Source organism: Phacochoerus africanus, chromosome 6 (genome assembly GCF_016906955.1).
Source record: "Phacochoerus africanus isolate WHEZ1 chromosome 6, ROS_Pafr_v1, whole genome shotgun sequence".
Lineage (NCBI taxonomy): Eukaryota > Metazoa > Chordata > Mammalia > Artiodactyla > Suidae > Phacochoerus > Phacochoerus africanus.
In genome coordinates, this window is record NC_062549.1 from 64,518,086 (window position 1) to 64,538,338 (window position 20,253).

The window sequence follows — 20,253 nt, forward strand, 5'->3', positions numbered from 1 at the left end:
GGAGCACAATTATCTTATGAAAAAAAACTCCTTCAATTTCTGTGAGTGTAGCACAAGATGCCTTGTGTTGGGATGAGCATTAGATCTAGTTCAGGCAGTAGATGAACTGGATGGCATCCTTGTAAGCTCTGATCACAAGGCATTTCATTATTTGTCATCCTAAGAGAATTCCTAGATAGAAATGCAGGAGCATTGGCCCAGCCTTGGCATCACAATAATGTCTTCACCTGGGAGTTGAGCCTTGGCGAAATCAAATTTCTGAATTACTATGGATGGTGCTTACTGAAAAGTGCATTTTTAATGATCCTTGAAGTTTATCAAATGCTCATATGTACAACAAAACAAGGCAACAAGAGGCCACATCCTGGTCTTCCAGTGTTCCAATACCCACATGTATTTATAGACATCCTTTTCTTTCATTCACTTCAAATCAGATTATAGATTTTTTTCTTTTTTTAATAATGACTTTTATTTTTTTTCCCATTATAGCTGGTTTACAGTGTTCTGTCAATTTTCTACTGTTCAGTATGGTTGCCCAGTTACACATACATGTATACATTCTTTTTTCTCACATTATCGTGCTCCATCGTAAGTGACTAGACATAGTTTCCAGTGCCACATAGCAGGATCTCATTACTAATCCGTTCCAAAGGCAATAGTCTGCATCTATTAACCCCAAGCTCCCACTCCCTCCCCCTCCCCCTTGGCAACCACAAGTCTGTTCTCCAAGTCCATGATTTTCTTTTCTGTGGAAAGGTTCATTTGTGCTGTATGTTAGATTCCAGATATAAGTGATATCATATGGTATTGTCTTTCTCTTTCTAACTTAACTTCACTCAGCATGAGAGTCTCTAGTGCAAATCACAACTACCTTGAGATACTACCTCATACCAGTCAGAATGGCCATCATTAATAAGTCCACAAATAACAGATGCTGGAAGGGGTGTGGAGAAAAGGGAACCCTCCTGCACTGTTGGTGGGAATGTAAGCTGATACAACCACTATGGAGAACAGTACGGAGGTACCTTAGAAAACTATGCATAGAACTACCATATGACCCAGGAATCCCACTCTTGGGCATATATCCAGACAAAATTCTCCTTAAAAAAGACACATGCGCCCGCATGTTCATTGCAGCACTATTCGCAATAGCCAAGACATGGAAACAACCCAAATGTCCATCGACAGATGATTGGATTAGGAAGATGTGGAATATATACACAATGGAATACAACTCAGCCATAAAAAAGAACAAAATAATGCCATTTGCAGTAACATGGATGGAATTAGACTATAGATTTTTAACATATGAATTCGAGACTGATAGATATGAATCTCCCTAAAGGATGATTTTAATGGCATTTCAGCATTTCTATGTAAGGTGATTTTGTTTTAGAATTTCTTTCTTCTTTTTAAAACATTTTATCACATGAAGATCTAGTGTAATAGCAGTGATCAGACTGAAAACAATCAAGGAACAGTTTAAAAAAAACAATGGAGTTCTCTTGTGGCTCCGTGGGTTAAGGATCTGGTATTGTCACTGCTGTGGCTCTGGTTACTGCTGTGGCAAGGGTGCCATACCTGGCCTAGGAATTTCCCCATGCCAGAGGGCATGGCCAAAAAAAAAGAAAAGAAAGAAAAGAATAACAGTGAGCCAGGGATGCTACTGATGATTTGAACATATAGGATGATAATAATTTTAGTCTCTGTTGGCAGTTCTGTGTTCTAGAAATAGGAGAAAAAGATTGTGAGGCAGTGAGATAATTAAATGGGATACTGGATAGAAGATGAAAGCAAAACAATTGTTTTAGGCTTGGGTCTGTGCTCAGCAGATTTCATTGTTATTTATTTCTTCTGTGTAATGTTGCTGTCTCTTCAATACACATAACTATCTTTGACTTACACAAAACAGCCTGGGTAGCCTTGCACTGCAGTGAGTTCCTTCATCTTATTTTCACGACTTTAAGCAGATATTTGCAATTTAATATTATCAAAATAATTTGAGATCAGGATTAAATTTCAAAATTTCATTTGTGTGTGTGTGTGTGTTGGATGCTGTTTGTCTTGTTTTGGTAGGGAACAGCTAGTAGAAATTCCTGCACATAAGAGCTGTAGTAAATATATATAGTTTCTTCATTAAACAAGAAAAATGATAAAGCATTGGATGTATTTTCTCTGTTTTAGAGCTTCTTCACTGAACTATTCAGTGTTTACTATGGAACAAAATTGCAGAGCATATAAGAATATTATCTTGCTAGATACTATAAGGCATGTCTCTGATGAGTATAAAAAATAAATAATTATATGCTGATTTTATGCTAATCTTATTCAGTGCATCAAATTAGATAAATAAGACTTCTTAAGCAGCTATTCTAAGAATGAGCTGCTCTTTAATCAGGTACCAATTATGAAAACATGTTTTAATACCATATTATGAGGATACAAGGATTTTAGTAATCAAATGTCCATTTTCCCCCAAGCTAGGTATCTAGGAATTTTTTTTACTGACACTCAACACTAAGAACTAACCAAAGATCAAATTTAATATTTTTTTCATTAGAATTATTTGAAATACCCACTATTTATTGTTTTCATTCACTTATTCCTCCACCAAACTTGGGGAAGCCCTTGTGCCAGGTGCTGTGCATGGTCCCAAGGATGGAGAGCTAAAGATACAGGGCTATGGCTCTGACATAGACAAAAACACATACAGCTGTGGTACCCAGCAGCTGATGAGCTCGGGTGGGAGGAGTCAGGGAGGAGACTCTGGACTGACGGAGGGGAGGGGCAATGGGAGAAGGGATGCAGGATGTGGGTTCATGGGTTGAACAGAGATTTGGATGTTACTCACATCCTTAGCTAGGGGCGACTAATCTAGTGAGGGAGACTCTTGTAGATAACTACAACAGAGACACATGGCTGGGGAAAAGAGAATGGTGGTGAATGTAAGGAAGGCCTAAATTCCAGGTCTAAGTGGCAGAAGGTTATGATTGAATTGATGTGGGGATAAGGAGACTCCTTGAGAAGAATGGCAAGGTTTGGGGCTTGTAGGGTGCCATTCTCCTGAAGAAGGAGAACAATAGCTTTCCAGGGAAATTGGGCGAACCCATCTTTGCAGCTCATTGAGTTTCAGGAGCTCTGTGGGATACCACATAAAAAGGACCAAGACATCATTGATATGTGGGCCTACAAATGAGATCTAAGGTTTAGTAGAGGGGAATAGGGTGGGGGCTGAAGGCATGAGTGTGTCAGGGTCCATAAGGCAGTGTGAATAGAGTGAGGAATGGATGAAAACAGTCCTAGGGACCAACATCACTTAAGGAATACATGATGGATAAGCAGATTCTGGGAAGATGCCCAGAAAAAAAAAATGATGATATTATGAACATAAGGGAAGGAGAAATGTTAAGAAAAAAGACAACCGTGACAGATACCACAGAGGAGTCAAGTTCAGAAAAGAACGGAAACATTTGGCAACAAGGTTTGCTTAAGATGAAATGTTTCTTTGAAGTGGAGGCAAAGTTTTAAATAATTTTTCAAAAGTGATATAGCAAAAAAATGGTGTTTGAAAAGCCACCATTTCATAACTGCAGCTCTGGAATTTGTTACTGCCAAGCACAAGAAAAGTAAGATTAAGCCAAAAGCATGGTGATTTTTATGTCTCAGTTTGTGTCTTAAAAAAATGTGTTTTTTTTTCTTTCACCCTCTCAGTTTGCCAAAGTGAGCCATCAAGCTACAACTCATTTGTTAACAGTTCAAAGTTGACTTTTGTGACATTTGACTTGTCTCAGCCTCGTTTGAAAAATGTCAAAAGTATTAAAAGATTTTTATAATAGGAAGATAAAATCTTGCCTCAATATGGGAACTCCCAATGCTAGAAAGTGGAAACAAATCTGTGAACATGGTTCTCTGTCTGCTTCTCAGGCTCATTTCCTTTCAGGCAAAACACTTAGCGTGTGATAACTTTGCATCCTCACGGCTCTATGACCACAAGCAAATCTGAATACCCCTGCCAATCAGTTTTCCTATCTCTGAAATCGAAAGGAGGTGTTCTCTAGAGCTCTGCTTTTCAAACTATGGACTTCAACACATTAATGGGCGATGAAATGGAAAACAACAGAATGCACACAGTGTGGAAAGCTTTATTTTGCCAAGCTCACATTTCAGCTGTGTGTTGCAGGGGAGAGAAGAGAGATGTTACTAGATCCTGGTGTAACATGATTTTTTTAAACTGAGGATTATGATTAAGAAAATATTTGAAAAGCACTGCTTCTGACTAGATCCCCTTCCTATTCTAAAATTCTTTCACTCTAGTTAACTGTCAGACTGTCCTTGTGGTGTAGTAAATGTTTCCTAACAATTCCATGGACCGGCAGATATGAAAACTGTTAAGGACTGACAGCTAATAACAGAAAAAGAAAAACATTAAGAAGTAAATAAGGCCAACATCTGTGTTGTGTTTGACCACAAGACCGAACAAGCCTTTAAAATTTATTAGTATCCCAACTCATGAGTCATTACTATAATTTATGAAGAAAAGTTAGAGTAGGCTATATATTTGCAAACAATGGAGTGATTCTTTTGATGGTGGTATAAATAATGCAGCCCCATATCAAGGAGAAATAATCCTTTTTCAAAAGTGACAATACCATGGCATATCAGTTTAATTCAAGAATTAAATCAATGAGGTGCGAGACTCCTCCACCTGGCCACATAAAAAGCTTCATGGACGTGGTTATGGGACAAGTCATTGTATTTTTACTGGCCTCAACCAGGGGTAGGACACACCTGAGTCAGGTGTTTTGTTTTATAAACAGCTGTTTTAACTTCCCCTGCTGGTTAATTCTGCTTGAGGCTGTATTGGGGCATTTGCTTTTTCCAGCACACTTACTCATACTTAGACTTTTTGTGGGTGAGCAATTTCCTATAAAATCAAGACTCAGTGAAGTTTGTCTTTACTTATTTGTAAACTGTTTTTTAATTCTTCTACAACCTACAAAATGTTGGTGGTATTAAGCAGGGAAGATTTAACAAGGCGAAGGCCATTGACTCATCACAGGGGTAACTGGAGGGAAGTGTTTTTTGGGGGGGTTTTTTTGTGTGTTTTGTCTTTTGAAGGCCGCACCTGTGGCGTACGGAGGTTCCCAGGCTAGGGGTCTAATCAGAACTGTTGCTGCCGGCCTACACCAGAGCCACAGCAATGCGGGATCTGAGCCGTGTCTGCAACCTACACCACAGCTCGGGGCAACACCAGATCCTTAACCCACTGAGCAAGGCCAGGGATAGAACCGCAACCTCATGGTTCCTAGTCAGATTCATTTCCACTGCGCCACAATTTGTCTCTTCCTGCACAGCTCTTGGACACTCAGTTGGTCTCGTTTTTCTTTCCTCTTACAAACCCTGGGGTATTTGCTTTGCCAGTCTAACCCCAGAATTCTGGCAATACTGTGTTTTCAGCCCTCTTTCCACTGCCTGTCCGTCAGCTGGCAGGCAAGGCCTGGGAAGAGGGGAATTGAGGCTAGCAAAGCCATCCTGCCCTATTTTTCCTAACCCTCTTCTGGTCCTTCTCCGGGACTTCTTCAAGGTAAACCATGGCAGGGCTGGTGTTGAGGATGTGGTAGTGCTCATGGGGTGGGCAGAGCTAGTGGAATGAATGGTACAGAGATGTTGACTCCGCCTCCCTGGCCACACCTGATTGGCTCATGGCCATCACCCAGTGAGTCTCCACCCGCATCCACCATCCCAAGCCCCTCCTTTCTCCCAGATATGTAAACACACATGATTGTATTAAATTAATAAGAGATGAATTTGGGGTTTTTTTTATTCTATAGGGGAACAACATGTTTGCCACCTAGCCATCTAATCTATTAGATGAGCAAACAGGCTGAAAGAAATAAAGACACTAAGGTGGGAGAGCAAGGGTAGAATCTGGCCTGGGGGTCTAAGGCTCTTCTACCACTTGTTTCTACTTACAAAGCCCATGAAGATGGGACTTGAGGTCCATGCCCAAGGGCATCATGGGCTATAGATACATGGAGGGTAGGAGGAAGACAGGCAAGTTGTGAGCTTTGAAATGAATATAGTATATTCAGAAGACAATAGAGAAAATGTACAAGGTTTATGTTGGTCAGCATTAGAAAGCAAGACTCTTATTTTCTCTGGGTTTTATATTCTCCATTCTCCCCTGTAAGACTCAAAAGAATGGTGATGGACAGAGTATACCCAGCCAGTTGGGTGGCCTCCTGAAGGCATCATTTCTCTAGTTGTAGCTTCTCTAATTAAATGATGATACAGATAGATTCCAAAGGCTTCCTGTGATAATAAAATAGTATGTCTGAAATTATTGTTCTTTGGAAAAAATTTAAATGCCATACAGGTGAAAGTTGGTATTGTTATTAGAATGTCACTAAAAAACTTAAAAAACCCATTACATCCTTCAATGTTTTTTTCTATAGAGGTTTCTTCCTTCTTCACTAGATATGCAGGATATTCAGCATGAACAATGTTGTTTCCTGGGTTTGAAACATTACAAACAGGGTAACACCATTAAAATCTTGCCTATATTTCCATATTCCCTGTCTCAGTGCCAGCAGATGTCATCAGAATGTAGGTTGTGTGGGCCAGACAGTTCATCATTAGTGTCCAAGGCTTGAAGTATTGGGTAGAAGCCTCAGTTATACCTCAGAATGCTGATAGTCCCCTCTGTGAATGGTACTGGCTAATTTTTGGTTGGTTGGTTGGTTGGTTGGTTGGGTTTTTTTGGCCGCACCTGTGGCATGTGGACGTTCCCAGGCCAGGGATGGAACCCATTGCCACCACTGTAACCAGAGCCGTAGTAGTGACAATGCCAGATGCTTAACCCACTGAGCCATGAGGGAACTCTGATCCTGGATATTTTTTGATGACTGGATAGTGTCACCTGAATGTTGAGATCAGCTTCTGAGCTGGCATGGTGCCAGCTGGTTAGAGCAGCCATTACTTCCATTTTGAGTATAATCAAAATTGGCATGCAGTCTGAATAAATTAAAAATAATGGTAGTTAGGAGTTCCTGTCGTGGCTTAGTGGAAACAAATCTTACTAGTATCCATGAGGATGCAAGTTTGATCCCTGGCCTCGTTCACTGGGTTAAGGATCCAGTGTTGCCGTGAGCTGTGGTATGTAGGTCACAGACATGGCCTGGATCTTGCATTGCTGTGGCTGCGGTGTAGGCCAGTGGCTAAAGCTCTGATTTGACCCCTAGCCTGCGAACCTCCATATGCCACGGATGTGGCCCTAAAAAGACCAAAAAAATGTTAATTTATTATAAATAATAAATAAATATTATCTAGAGTAAAACTGGTACTTACTACCCTTTGGAAATTAATCTATATTGTATCTATTTTCTGGTATTTGTGGCAGTGCTTTTTGTTTGTTTTGTTTTGCTTTTGGCCACACCTATGGCATATGGAATTTCCCAGGCCAGGGATCTAACCCATGCCTCAGCAGCAACCTAAGCTGCTGTGGTGACAATGCCTGATTCTTAACCCACTGAGCCACTAGGGGACTCCTGTGGCAGTGCTTCTAGATATTCTTCATGGATTGTGGTGTAACATAACGTGTCTTCCTGAGTCACTGAATTTCTTGCTCCTGAAGTAGACGTATGACACTGAATCTCCTCTACTTTACATGTCTAAATAACCTTGAAGTTTATATTTTTGTAACATTTTAAACAAGTTTTTCTTCATTACACAAAGTACCAACAACAGTAGAGGCACTTTTTAAATGAAATAAGTCCCTAAAGTTTGCATTAAGGATAAGTCATGCACTCTAAGCAGCTGGAACCCAAGCCTTTAAGGCCTTTCCTGATGCTAACTCCCTCTCAATGTACCACTGTATTTCTTGTCACCTGAAGGATGTTCTTGACCTGTAAAATTCTTCTTTTAGGATCCACCTACTTCAGTTTCCCTCGGACTACGAATGGAAGAAATGATTTTCAACTTGGCAGACACGCATCTATTTTTTAATGACCTAGAAGTAAGTTCTGATTATTTTATACACTCTTGATGTTGCATGTTTGGAAATAGGTGATTGGCCTTAAGATAAGAATGGGATATTATTTTTTTGAGTATATAGTTGGAGTAATGAGATAAAGTGCTTATGGATCATATGGTAATGCATTTTGCCTTCATGGAATGTCTGTTTTGTTTTCCTTTGGCTGTTGTGATTTGAAGTTTGATTCTGCATGACCATTGATAAGGATTAAAAGTTGATGTTAAAAATCTTAAATATTCAGCCGTGTTGATGATCAGAAGCTACAGATTTCTCAGTTTCATAATCACGGTTGAGATGGCTTCCCTTTAAAATCCCACAATTTGTGATCCTTGCCTAGGCTGTGTCAGACTCTTATTATATCAAGTCAGATGCTTTCTGTCTGGCTTAATTGGTTGTATAATATTTTAATCAGGGCTCCGTTCTTTGGCTTGCCAGGATTCCTTATGTCAGACTGCTGATGATTTTATTTGTCTATTATGATTTGGGGAGAGATTTTGGTAAGATGGCCAGTTAAATGTATTACAGACAATGACAAACATGCTGATCTTGGTTGGAGGCATTTTTTAAGAATATTACTTTTCTTATTGCCATTATGAGAAAACATGACCGTAACTACATTTCACTCCCTTCTCGATAAGAGAGTTGTGTATTTAAGCTCTGCTGTTAAAGCAAGCTTGTGGTAGGGCTGCCAACAGGCATTAATCATTAAGTTGTTGTTTTGCTAGATTTTATAAATATATGTTATTTCAGACAGGAGAAGAATCCGAAAGATTCGAATAGAACTTTTACTGATCAAAGTTAATTGGCAGCAATTGGCCTTTAAATATTTCCTGATGTTTCCCTTTTTAAAATCAAGCAAAATGCACCTTATTTAATAGATGAGCCAAAATCATTTGAAAAATGCCAGTATGTGACAGAACTTAAATGCGGTTTGTTCAACATCTGTCCTGTGTTTTGATTTCTTTTCATCTGCAATGAAACTACTCACAGACGAATTGGCAACTTTCAATGCAATAAAATTATTTAAATGTGCTTCATTTTTTTTTTTGCCCCATTCCTCCTTGGTGAAATATTTATTTTTACACTTAGGGTAAAAAGCAAATTTTTTTTTTTTTTTTTGCATTTTAAAGTGCTTTCTATCCTTAAGGAAATTTCATGTAGGGTATTACTATGTCTTAAGGTAGAGAGAGTCCCCAGTGAGTGACAAGTTCAGAATTGCCTTTAGAAAAGCTTAATAGGCAAACATTTTCAAAAGCTGTTTCTGATTTATGGTTGTGATTCACTTCATAAGAGAAAAGCACCAAAGAATTCCATCTTTTACTAGTACATTAAAACTCCTTTCCTGAGCACCCATTCATTTCCAAAGCTGATATTTTCTCTTGGGTACAACCTTGTTGCTCTCATCAATGTTAATAGGTGTTAATAGCACCCATGGAGAAGAAATTAGCAGTAATTTTCTACTGTTTTTAAGCTCTACCTTCTTAAAAATGCCAAAGCTTGTCTGTATAGTGCCAAAATGATGTGGTAAAAAGTAAGAAGTTAGACCAAGTAATAAGCTGGTATAATATAGACAGGGAACCTTCCTAACTCAGTTTTGTTGTAATACAGCCAGATTTCTATTTGTTTACTAACATTATTCACACTGAATTATATAGAGAATATCTAAATTGAAAGTAAATACTAAAAGGTCTAGTTTAGCTATGCAGGGGATATAGATTTTTCATAAGACCAAATTAAAAAAAAAAAGAAGAAGAAGAACTAGGGATTGACACAAAGAACTAGGGATTGACACAGGTATTAAAATATCAGATTCTATTCATGGCATGAGGACTCTTCCCTAAAAGGAAAATAGAAAAGAGAATGAAGGAATAACTCAACCAAATATAAAAATCAATAGTGGAAAATTATTTTAGCTTGTAACCCTACCGGAGTTGACTTTAAATTATCTTACTTGAGAATAATAAAAAACTATCAGCAAAAATATAAATGAAAGATTCACATAGCCTCTGTCTTCAGAAAATTATTTACTTGCTCTCAATTTGCACAATAATAAAAAATAAATTGCTTCTATACTTATATCAGTCTTTCATTTTGTGTTTTTGTAATTCAACGAGCCTGAGACTGGCCATTGCAAATATTAGTTTCTTTCAAAGTAAGGAGTGAAATTATTTCCTGGCAAAAATAAATGTATTAGCATAATACTCTTTAGAAAACTAAAACTATCTCATCAGGCAAAAATGATGTGGCAATGCCTGATTTCACACTCTAATTAGTGGTGTGCTGTGGGTAAGGAACATGAGTATTTTAATAAATCATAATGACATGTTTTTAGCTTTTTAAGATCTATAATGCAAGTAATTTCAAGGAGATTACCAATCTCGGTTAGTTTGAAGTGTGATTTTGGAATTCTGATAAATGCCTTTAGCCTCATTTTCTTTTACAACCTTACCTCTTTGCCAGCCCCTTTGTATGATTTGGTTCGTTCACAGCTGTGGCTTCTAAGACCATCTGAATAAGGAACTACACTACATGCAGAGCTTCCAGTACTAATTCTTGTGTTATCAAAGTATCTGCTTAAAACAGTTGCTAGGACATTATTTAGGAAATTTTGGATATGATTTTAAAGTAACCTAGAAATGCTTAAAATGGTATTAGGGTATTTAGGAAATTTGGGATATGATTTTTAAAGTAATTTAGAAATATCTTAATTGTAGTTCAAGACATAAAAACAACCATTTTTAGTTTCAAAAATTTATTTTTCATCTCAGTGACAATTATGAATAAAAGCAATCAGAATTGAAATGAATTCTGTTGACACTTCAGGAAAAAATAAACTAGAGAAAGCTTGGTTTGGGGATCCATTAAAAATGTTGGATGGGATGGGACATGAGTGACAGGGAGATATAATTATCAAAGGAAATCACATCCCTCCCACCCACCAGAAGGGTTTAGACTGGAGCTTCATAGGACACTCCTGGCTTTCCTATTTCCAAGTCTAAGGCCCTGCATATCATTTTACCAAAAGGTCTCCGTGTGTCATCCAGTGATGCTTATTATGGAAGTCATTTTTTGTGAATGTATGAAATTGGAGGGATTTTTCCAGCTTCTTCAGGAAAGTCTGTCTCTTTCTGGCTGAGTGGAGAAAGAGCTCTTTCTGTTGGATTTTAATTGAAAGGTAATCTGCAAACAGAGCAGCAAGGAAAGGCCTTCTGAATATTATGATGTTTCAGTTTAACTCGCCATTGATCAGTTCTCCTGCAGGATTTTTCCACAATTAAAGGGAAATATTTCGTCAAGATGGATGTAAGTCCAAATAGAAATAAGGCGCAAGCTTATGATGAATTTTTTCTTGTTGTCTGGTGTTAAGTGGTAGCATCTCACTGGTGTGATGATTGCCATCATAACTGGTGTTATCACCATGGTGGCCTCCAAGAGCCTCTGCTCTCAGGCCACATGGCTCAGGGTTGGGAAAGTCACAGGAACCCACCTCTTGTCTTCTGGGTTGTACACACCATGTTCACCTAGTTCAGTGTGAAGTTGTGCTACTATCACTTTCTCCTTCACACCCCTAGTACATTGGTTACATGGGACAGACCGAAGGATGCTTTGGTGTCAGCCTTTACAATGTGAATTTCCCAGCCTTTCCTGGGCCTTTGATATGTGGACTCCTGTCCTAGGTCTGATTTTTAAACCGCTTAGCTCCTTGTAGCTTGTAGCTCCTTGTTTTCACATTTTCTATTAAGAAAAGGCCTGGGGCTGAAGGTTATGGTCTCAATAGGTTTGATGAATCAACGACCAAGGAAAGGCATCATGGACAGTCATGCCATAATTTAAAGGAAGGAAGTTGTAATGAGTTTTCTTACAAAGCAAAGAAATTAGTTTGCCCCCCTTGGTTTCATTCAGTCTTTAAATTTGCAATGCTCTGTTATGACTCTAAAACTTAGGTTCTCCTCTATTCACTATTTTACTGTATCTTGTTTATAAATTTATTTTTAGCTAAGGGGAAAAAAGCTTCCTTCAAAATAGCAGTCATGCCAATGCTAAGTAGCTTTGCTCTTAAGTGTTCTGTGGTGGCCTAATGCTTGTGTTTCCAAAAGTGTAAATGTTATAAACTAACATCTTGATTTTTTGAGTTGAAAAATATAATTCACCTAGAAAGTGCTTTGCTGTCTTTACATAAACAACTAGAAACCCTGATGCCTGAGTCCAGCTTCTGTGTAGATGTTGGAATCTCTTGTTCCATAGATTCCAGCTTGAGCTGTTTTCTGCTTTTGGTGTGTTTCACTGCCAAGAACAGCTCTAGGAGAGTGTGTGGACCTATCAGTAATTGCATTCCAAACCCAAATGTACCCACATATATGTGTATGCCACTTGTCAATTTCAGCTCTCTACATAGGCTTTTGTATATATATTTAACTTTCTTCTGAAAAATTTAGCTAACATAAAGGGTCACATTATTTGAAATCCTAGTAACATTTTTGATAACACCTAGAATATTGCTTTATATATGTTGACCATGGATTGAGTATTTGTTACATTGAATTTTTATCTGTTGCCTTGGATAAAAGATTAATTTCTGTGCCTTTCCCATGGAAGACAAGAGACTTGACCTTGCCTTTCTATGTTTTTAGGTAGATTGCTTGGCCTCATCTATTTCCTTAGTTAATAAGAGTAACATCAAAACTCTAAGTTTAGGAGGCAAGATAGATTTTCAAACAAGTGATTATTAGACAAAATAAGTGGGTGTTGAATTTAACTATGTTGTAATCGGTGGCCAGAAAGAAGCAATGCCTATATTTTATCCATTATTATTACTAATGAATAAGTGTAAGTGTTCTCCCATTATTTCTCCTAAGATTCTGTCATCTTTATCTGAAGTAAAAAAAAAAAATAGAAATGTAAAAATATCTCCCAAGACTCCCTTAATTCTGATGTTCACCAGAAAGTTAGGAGTCAAAGTATATTGCTATTTAACATGAGATATTCTATATTATGTTATGCAACTCATTGGGAAAAAAAAAAACTAAAGAAATCAGCAAAGGACATGAACAGACAGTTCACAAGAGAAAATCAAATTTTCAACACAAATTAAGCTAAGAAAAATATTGGATTTCACCTCCAGGAATCTGAAATGTCAGAGCGTGTTCAAGCCTCTTGTCTATCACATTGGCAAAGATTTAAAATCAATAACATGGTATGCAGTGCAGTAAGATGAACAATTGCGTACATTGCTGTTAGGATATAAATTGGTACCAATTTTCAGAGAAGTAGCTTGATACTGTGTATTTAGAACCTTAATGCACTGATCGTTTCAACTTCTGAGCAAGGAATTACAGACAGAGAATTGGCATAGTAATAAACGTGTATTGAACACTTGTCCTAACATTATTCATACAGTATTCCACCGAATACCCTGACACTTCTATGATAGGAGCACCATCACTGCCTCCATTGTATGGAATAGAACCATTATCATCTCCATTTTATGGACTAGCCGAGAAGCTTAGAGTGGTTAAAACAAAACTTGCCCTGGGCCACACAGCTACTGAGTGGCAGGTTCTAACTCAGGTCCAACACCTTCTGGAAGTCCACTCAACCCCACACTAAAATATAGAAATATTTAAAATATCCTTAAACAGTGATTAATGATTCATCCTCATGGACAATTGTTTTAAGACTGCTTATTAAATGTAGGAAAAATATGCACGGTCCATTTCAAGGTTCAAAATTGGCAGTAACAGGACAGTGTGGTCTTAATGGTAAACTCCATGGCATGTTATCTGAAAAGGCTACATACTGTCTGAGTCCAGCTACAGGACATTCTAGAAAAGGCAGAACCGTGGATCAGGCTGCCAGGGGTTAGGGATAGAGAGAGACGAATTAGGTAGACCAAAGAAGATTTTTAGGGTAGTGATTCTATTCTGTTTGATACTGCAGTGGTAGGTACATGTCGCCGTACATTTGTTCAAACCCATAGAAAGTACCATGCCAAATGTGAACCTCATGTAATCTATGGACTTTGGCTGGTGATGATGTGTCAATACAGGTTCATTGATTGTAACAAATGTACCACTCTGATGTGAGATGTTGAGAGTAGGGAAAGTTATGTACATGTGGGAGCAGAGGGTATATGGGAAAAATCCCTGTACTTTCTGCCAGATTTTCCTATAAACCTAATACTTCTTTAATTTATTAATTTTTTGAAATTATGCATATTAAAAAAAACTGAGAGAACTATATATTGTAAAAGCTACCAGTACATAACTTCAAGTTTTAAAGATAAGCAGTCTGCAAAATAAAGTATACTATATGATTCTTATTTTAGCATCTATGACATATGGAAAAATAATTGGAGGTAAATACATTAAAATGCTGCCAGTCTGAATGATGGGGTTATAAAGGCTGTTTTTCTGTGATGCTCCAAAACTGAGATGATCAGAGCATTTCATAATCTCTTTATATGTCTGTCCTTCATTCAATATTCAATATATGTAATATATGGCTATTAGTTGCTAGACACTGTTCTCAATGCTGAGGAGGCAGCGATGATTGAGTCAAAGTTACTCTCTTCATTGAGTTCACACTCTGGAGGGGAAGTAGGAAATAAACACTATGTAAATAAAATAATTTCAGCTAGAGATAGTACTGGGTAGATAATCAAAGAATAATTGATTAAGGGATGTTGTGGAGTGGGGCACCTTTAGCTGAGATGTTCAGAAAGAGGTGTCTCTGAGGAGAAGACATTGGTGAAAGAACCAAGAAGTTTCCAGTAGGAAGCAGCTGTAACGGCAGAAAGGCATTCTGGAATGGGAGTGGCCTGTGCAAAGGCCCTGAGGTGGGGATGCATTTTGCTCCTTCAAGAAATAACAAGCTCATGAGTGTAGCGGGGGCAGAGTGAATAAGGGGAAAGTGAAGGGTCCAGATCAGGAAGGGCCTTGTAGACTGTGGTGAAGAAGATGGATTTTTTTTTTTCTTTCTAATTGCAGTGGGCAGCCATTGGTGAGTTGTAAGCATGAACATGATAGACTAGTGTTTGTACTTTTAAAAGATCAGGTTTCATCCTATGAGGAAGGGGGCAAGAGTAGAATCAATGAGACATCTAGGAGACTTTGGGCTGAGACATGGTGAGAAGGTGCATGATTTACAGCATAATTTCGTGGAAGTGCTACTGGGAGGATCTGCTAATGGATCAGAGGTGGGAGGAGAAGGATAACAGAATCAAGGGTGGCTACTAGGTTTTGACTGGAGCAACTAGACAGGTGGTCATGTTATCTGAGATGAGGAAGAGTGCCTTTGGGGTGGCAAGATTGGGGGAAGAGTTGTCCTCAACTATTCTGCATCAAACATATTAAGTTTGAAATACCTATTCAAGGAGTTCCCATTGTGGCTCAGCAGGTTAAGAACCTGACTAGTATCCATGAGGTTGCAGGTTCGATCCCTGGCCTCACTCAGTGGATTGAGTTTTTGGCATTGCTGCAAGCTGCGGTGGAGGTTTCAGATGTGGCTCAAACCCAATGTTGCTATGACTGTGGTGTAGGCCAGCAGCTGCAGTTCCAATTCTACCCTTACCCCAGGAAGTTCCATATGCCATAGGTGTAGCTGAAAAAAAAAAATTTCAACATCCAGGTCAAGAGATTATGTACATTCAAGTTTGGACTTCAGAGAATAGAGCCACATGTGAAGAAACACTTTTAGGGGTCCTAAAGGCATGAGAAATAGCATCTCACAGGGAAAAGAGTAAATTGAGAAGAGAGCCTCAGATTAGATGCTCAGACAATTAGAAATAGGACCAAGAAAAAACTTTCAAGAGAGAAAGGTAAGGACTGGCAATGAGGTAGGTGAAAACGTCTGAGGCATCACAGAAACCTAGAGAACGGGGTTTCAGGTACCGGGGCTGGGGTGCACCGCTGTGTCAAATGCTGCTTAAGGAGAGGACAAGGAGGACAGAGAAGTGGCTGTTGGATTCACCAGGAATGTTGGCTGGTAATGACCCTGATAAGCACCACTTCAGTGAAGTGGAAGACTAATGGGAATGGGTTGAAGAGAGGACAAGGGTTGATGAAGTGAAAACAGGAAAGACTGAGAGTTTCCACAATGACAAAATGCAAAGAGGTGGGTGGTACATGGAGAGGATCATATACCAGAGGAAGGAGGAAGTGGTTATTTTTAAAACAGAAGTTAAGGCATGTTTGGTAATGAGACTGATTCCCTAGAAATGATCCCAGGTGTGGTGAAGAGAAGGAGCAGCCAAAAGAGTGAAGTGGGTTACAAGAAAGGATGGGATCCAGAGCACAAGTTACAGGATAAGGCTTCAGTAAGGGAGTCTGAAACTCCAGGTACAGATGCAGGCACGGCAACTGGGGTTTCACAGTGGACGTGAAGGTTCTTCTCACTGTAAAAAAAAACCACCTGTAATATTTTGTAATAATAATTTTCTGATTTTCTATCTCCCTTCATCCCCCACCAGGTGGTCCCTTGAAAACAGGGACCATGATTTGCCTGCTTGAAGCCTACACACCTAACACCAGTTTGGTACATGGAAGGCTCTCCAATGTATCTTTTAATTTTTTCCAAATTTTTTAAAGTGAGAGTCTCCTGTGAGCACTGCTCTTTTTTTATTATTATTTGCATGCATTAACTTTTCAAAAGTAATTGCTACTCTCTCTCTCTCTCTCTTTTTTTTTTTTGTCTTTTTGCCATTTCTTGAGCCACTCCCGTGGCATATGGAGATTCCCAGGCTAGGGGTCAAATCAGAGCTGTAGCTGCTGGCCTACTCCAGAGCCACAGCAACACAGGATCCAAACGGCTTCTGCAACCTACACCACAGCTCACAGCAACGCCGGATCCTTAACCCACTGAGCAAGGCCAGGGATCGAACCTGCAACCTCATGGTTCCTAGTTGGATTCATTAACCACTGAGCCACAATGGGAACTCAGCTACTCTCTTTTTTTAAGCGATATTTTCAAAATCTTGAGTGTCAGAACCCAGTGGACGTGCAAGGAGTATGATATCAAATGATACTCAGTGTAGTTCCAGTTTAAGGTTTGAAAAAAAAAAGGTATATACATCCAAAAGAAGATTAAAGATTTTCGCCTTAAAAATGTTGTATATGATATCGATTATATGTGGAATCTAATAAAAATGATAGAAAAGAATTTATTTATAAAGTACAAACAAACTCACAGATTTCAAAACCAATCTTATGGTTACCATAGGTGAAACTGTTATGGGGAGAGGGGAATTGGGAGGATGCAAATAATATATACACATTGCTGTATATAATAGATGATTAATATGAACCTACTGTCTAGCACAGGGAAAGCTACTCAATAGTCTGTAATAACCTATATGGGGGAAAAAATGGGTATATGTGTATGTACCATTGATTCACTTTGCTGTACACCTGACACACACACAACATTTTAAGTCAACTGTATGCCAATAAAGTTTTTTAAAAGTTGCAAAAATAAATAATTTCTACAAAAAAAAAAAGGATTTATCTCTGGATAATGGGATAATACTACCAGAAACTAAACTCCAAGTTTTCTTTATATTTTATTTTTTGTTAATATTTCTTATAATTAGAAAATTATTGAATAATCAACTATTCCAACTTGACTCAAAGCCCTATGTTTGAGCCCTATGGATGAGCTATCTTACAATTCTAGAGGTATCAGAGGTTAAACTCATGAATTCATTCATTCCTGAGGGATGCCTCCATGCCTCAGTATTTTATCTGGAAAATTGGATGATGAGCGTACCCACCTCCTAGGGTCAGGGTGAAGATTCAGTATATGAATACCTGTTCAGGGCATAGAACCAGTTCCACCAAACAGGAGGTACTAAGGAAGTCTAATCTGCTATTCTTTTTTCAAAATGTATTTTATTGAAGTAGAGGGGATTTACAATGCTGTGTTAATTTCTTCTGTACAGCAAAATGATTTGGCTATACATATATATACATTCTTTTTCATATTCTTTTTTACATGGTTTATCACAGGATATTAAATATAGTTCTCTGTGCTCTACAATAGGACCTTTTTGCTGATCCATCCTATATATAATAGTTTGCATCTGCTAATCCCCAGCTCCCACTCCATCCCTCCCCCAACCCCCCTTCCCCTTGGCAACCCTTGGGGAAGTCTGTTCTGTGTGTGTCTGTTTCTGTTTCATAGATAAATTCATTTGTGTCATATTTTAGATTCCACATATAAGTGATAACACGTGATATTTGTCTTTGTCTGGCTTACTTCACTTGGTATGATAACCTCTAGTCCATCCATGTTGCTGCAAACGGCACTATCTCATTCTCTTTTTATGGCTGAGTAGCATTCCATTTCAATACATGTACCATATCTTCTTTATTCACTCAGCCATCACTGGACATTTAGGTAGCTTCTGCGTCTTGGCTGTTATCAATAGTGCTGCTATGAACATAGGGATGCATGTATCTTTTATTTTTTTGTCTTTTTAGGGCCGCACCTGTGGCCTATGGAGGTTCCCAGGCTAGGGGTCCAATTGGAGCTTCAGCTGCTGGCCTACACACAACCACAGCAATGCCAGATCCAAGCCACATCTGAGATCTACACCACAGCTCACTGTAACACCAGATCCTTAACCCACTCAGCGAGGCCAGGGATCGAATCCCACAACTTCATTGTTCCTAGTGGGATTCATTTCCACTGTGCCACGGCACATGTATCTTTTTAAATCAGAGTTCTCTCTGGATATGTGCCCAGGAGTGGGATTTAATCTGCTGTTATTCTTTATTGAGTATCTTTGATGCAAAAAAACTGGAGGGTAGGGCCATGGAGGAAGAAGAGGGGGTGACTTAGGAAATGGTTCGGGAGTGAAGAATGTAAAACAATAAGTGGTTTGCTCCCAAAATTCCCATGTAGAATTCCAACAGAAATCATACCAGAGAAACAACAGAAATTCTTCCAGTGTTCACTTTGCAAATGCAAATGGTTCCAGGTACATCACAGAGTACTCCTCTTATTCCTTCCTCATTCACCTCCTCCTTGCACCCCCAGGTCCAAGAGGGGAGGTTTCCTTAGGGCAGTTAAATAGGGATGGTATCTGGCTCCCCACCCAGTGTGCTGTCCTTTCATTCATTGAAAATAGGGGTGCTTTGGGACTGGATAAACAATGAGATCCTGCTGTATAGCACAGGGAACTATGTCCAGTCACTGGTGATGAAACATGATGGAGGATAATGTGAGCAAAAGAATGTATATATATATATGACTGGGTCACTTTGCTGTACAGTAGAAATTGACAGAACACTGCAAGTCAACTATAAGGGAAAAATAAAAATCATAAAGCAAATTTAAAAAAAAAAAAGGAAAATGGGAATGTTGACTTCATGTCAAAGGCATTTGTTTCTTGGGTTGTGCTGTTAAGTTGTCCTTTCCTTGCCTCTTCTGGCCTCATGTTTCAAAGGATGGCTTATGGACCTTGCTGGTGGTGTCTGCAGCCTGGAGCGGAGCCTTGAATGTGCAAAATGACATGGTGGTGGCAGGGGGCAGCAGTCTTTAGGGAAACCCTTCTCATATCAGTACAAAGCATTGACTTTGATTCTCCATCAACACTGAGAACCCAGTCTTCTTAACTGCAGTTTACCTGTGTGGGCAATTGAAGGAAAGTGATTTTTTTTTTTTTTTTTGCCCTCGGCCACTTGGTTATAGTAAAGCTAAGGTGGGAGCAGGGGTTTCCTAACTCAGATATCATTGCATAAATCTGTCTACCCACGTCCCATAACCTGGCTGTTTCTCCTGCCACAACAGGAAATAGTAGCATGCTGGTGCTTCCACACACTGTTGTAATGCAGCACATCCCAATAAGGGGACGTGGTTTTCTCTAATGAATTATTGCTAGATTTGTTTCGCACTATGTGTCACAGACCGCAGTTGTTCAAGCAACCTAAAATCTGTTTTGAAAGGTTTAGGGGTAGGTGGGTCAGTAGATTGGCCTGACAGAGAGGTGATGGACAGACAGATATGTGCATATAAGTTCCTGTTGTTGAGTAGATAAATATTATTTTAGTTGCCTCTCTAGGAGAGAGAAAAAGAGCTATATAGTGCCCTAAATTTCTTCGTTTACTCCATTGTGGACATTGGACTCTATGTGAGGCATTGAGGAGAAGAGATGAAATAGATGCCCTGCCCTCAAAGAGTCAAGAGGGGAGGTGGAAACAGGAAAGCAAGGGAACAGTTATATC

At 38.9% G+C, this 20,253-nt stretch overlaps 1 protein-coding gene across 6 annotated transcripts in view; it reads left to right on the forward strand.

Moving 5' to 3' along the window:
- The window catches only part of EYA1 (EYA transcriptional coactivator and phosphatase 1), a 174,190-nt gene that overhangs the window by 116,253 nt on the left and 37,684 nt on the right, over positions 1-20,253 (forward strand). For all 6 annotated transcript variants that reach the window (XM_047783769.1, XM_047783772.1, XM_047783770.1 and 3 more), the window contains one exon: positions 7,925-8,014. In XM_047783769.1, coding sequence (XP_047639725.1) covers positions 7,925-8,014 — 90 coding nt within the window. The remainder of the gene's footprint in view (positions 1-7,924; positions 8,015-20,253) is intronic.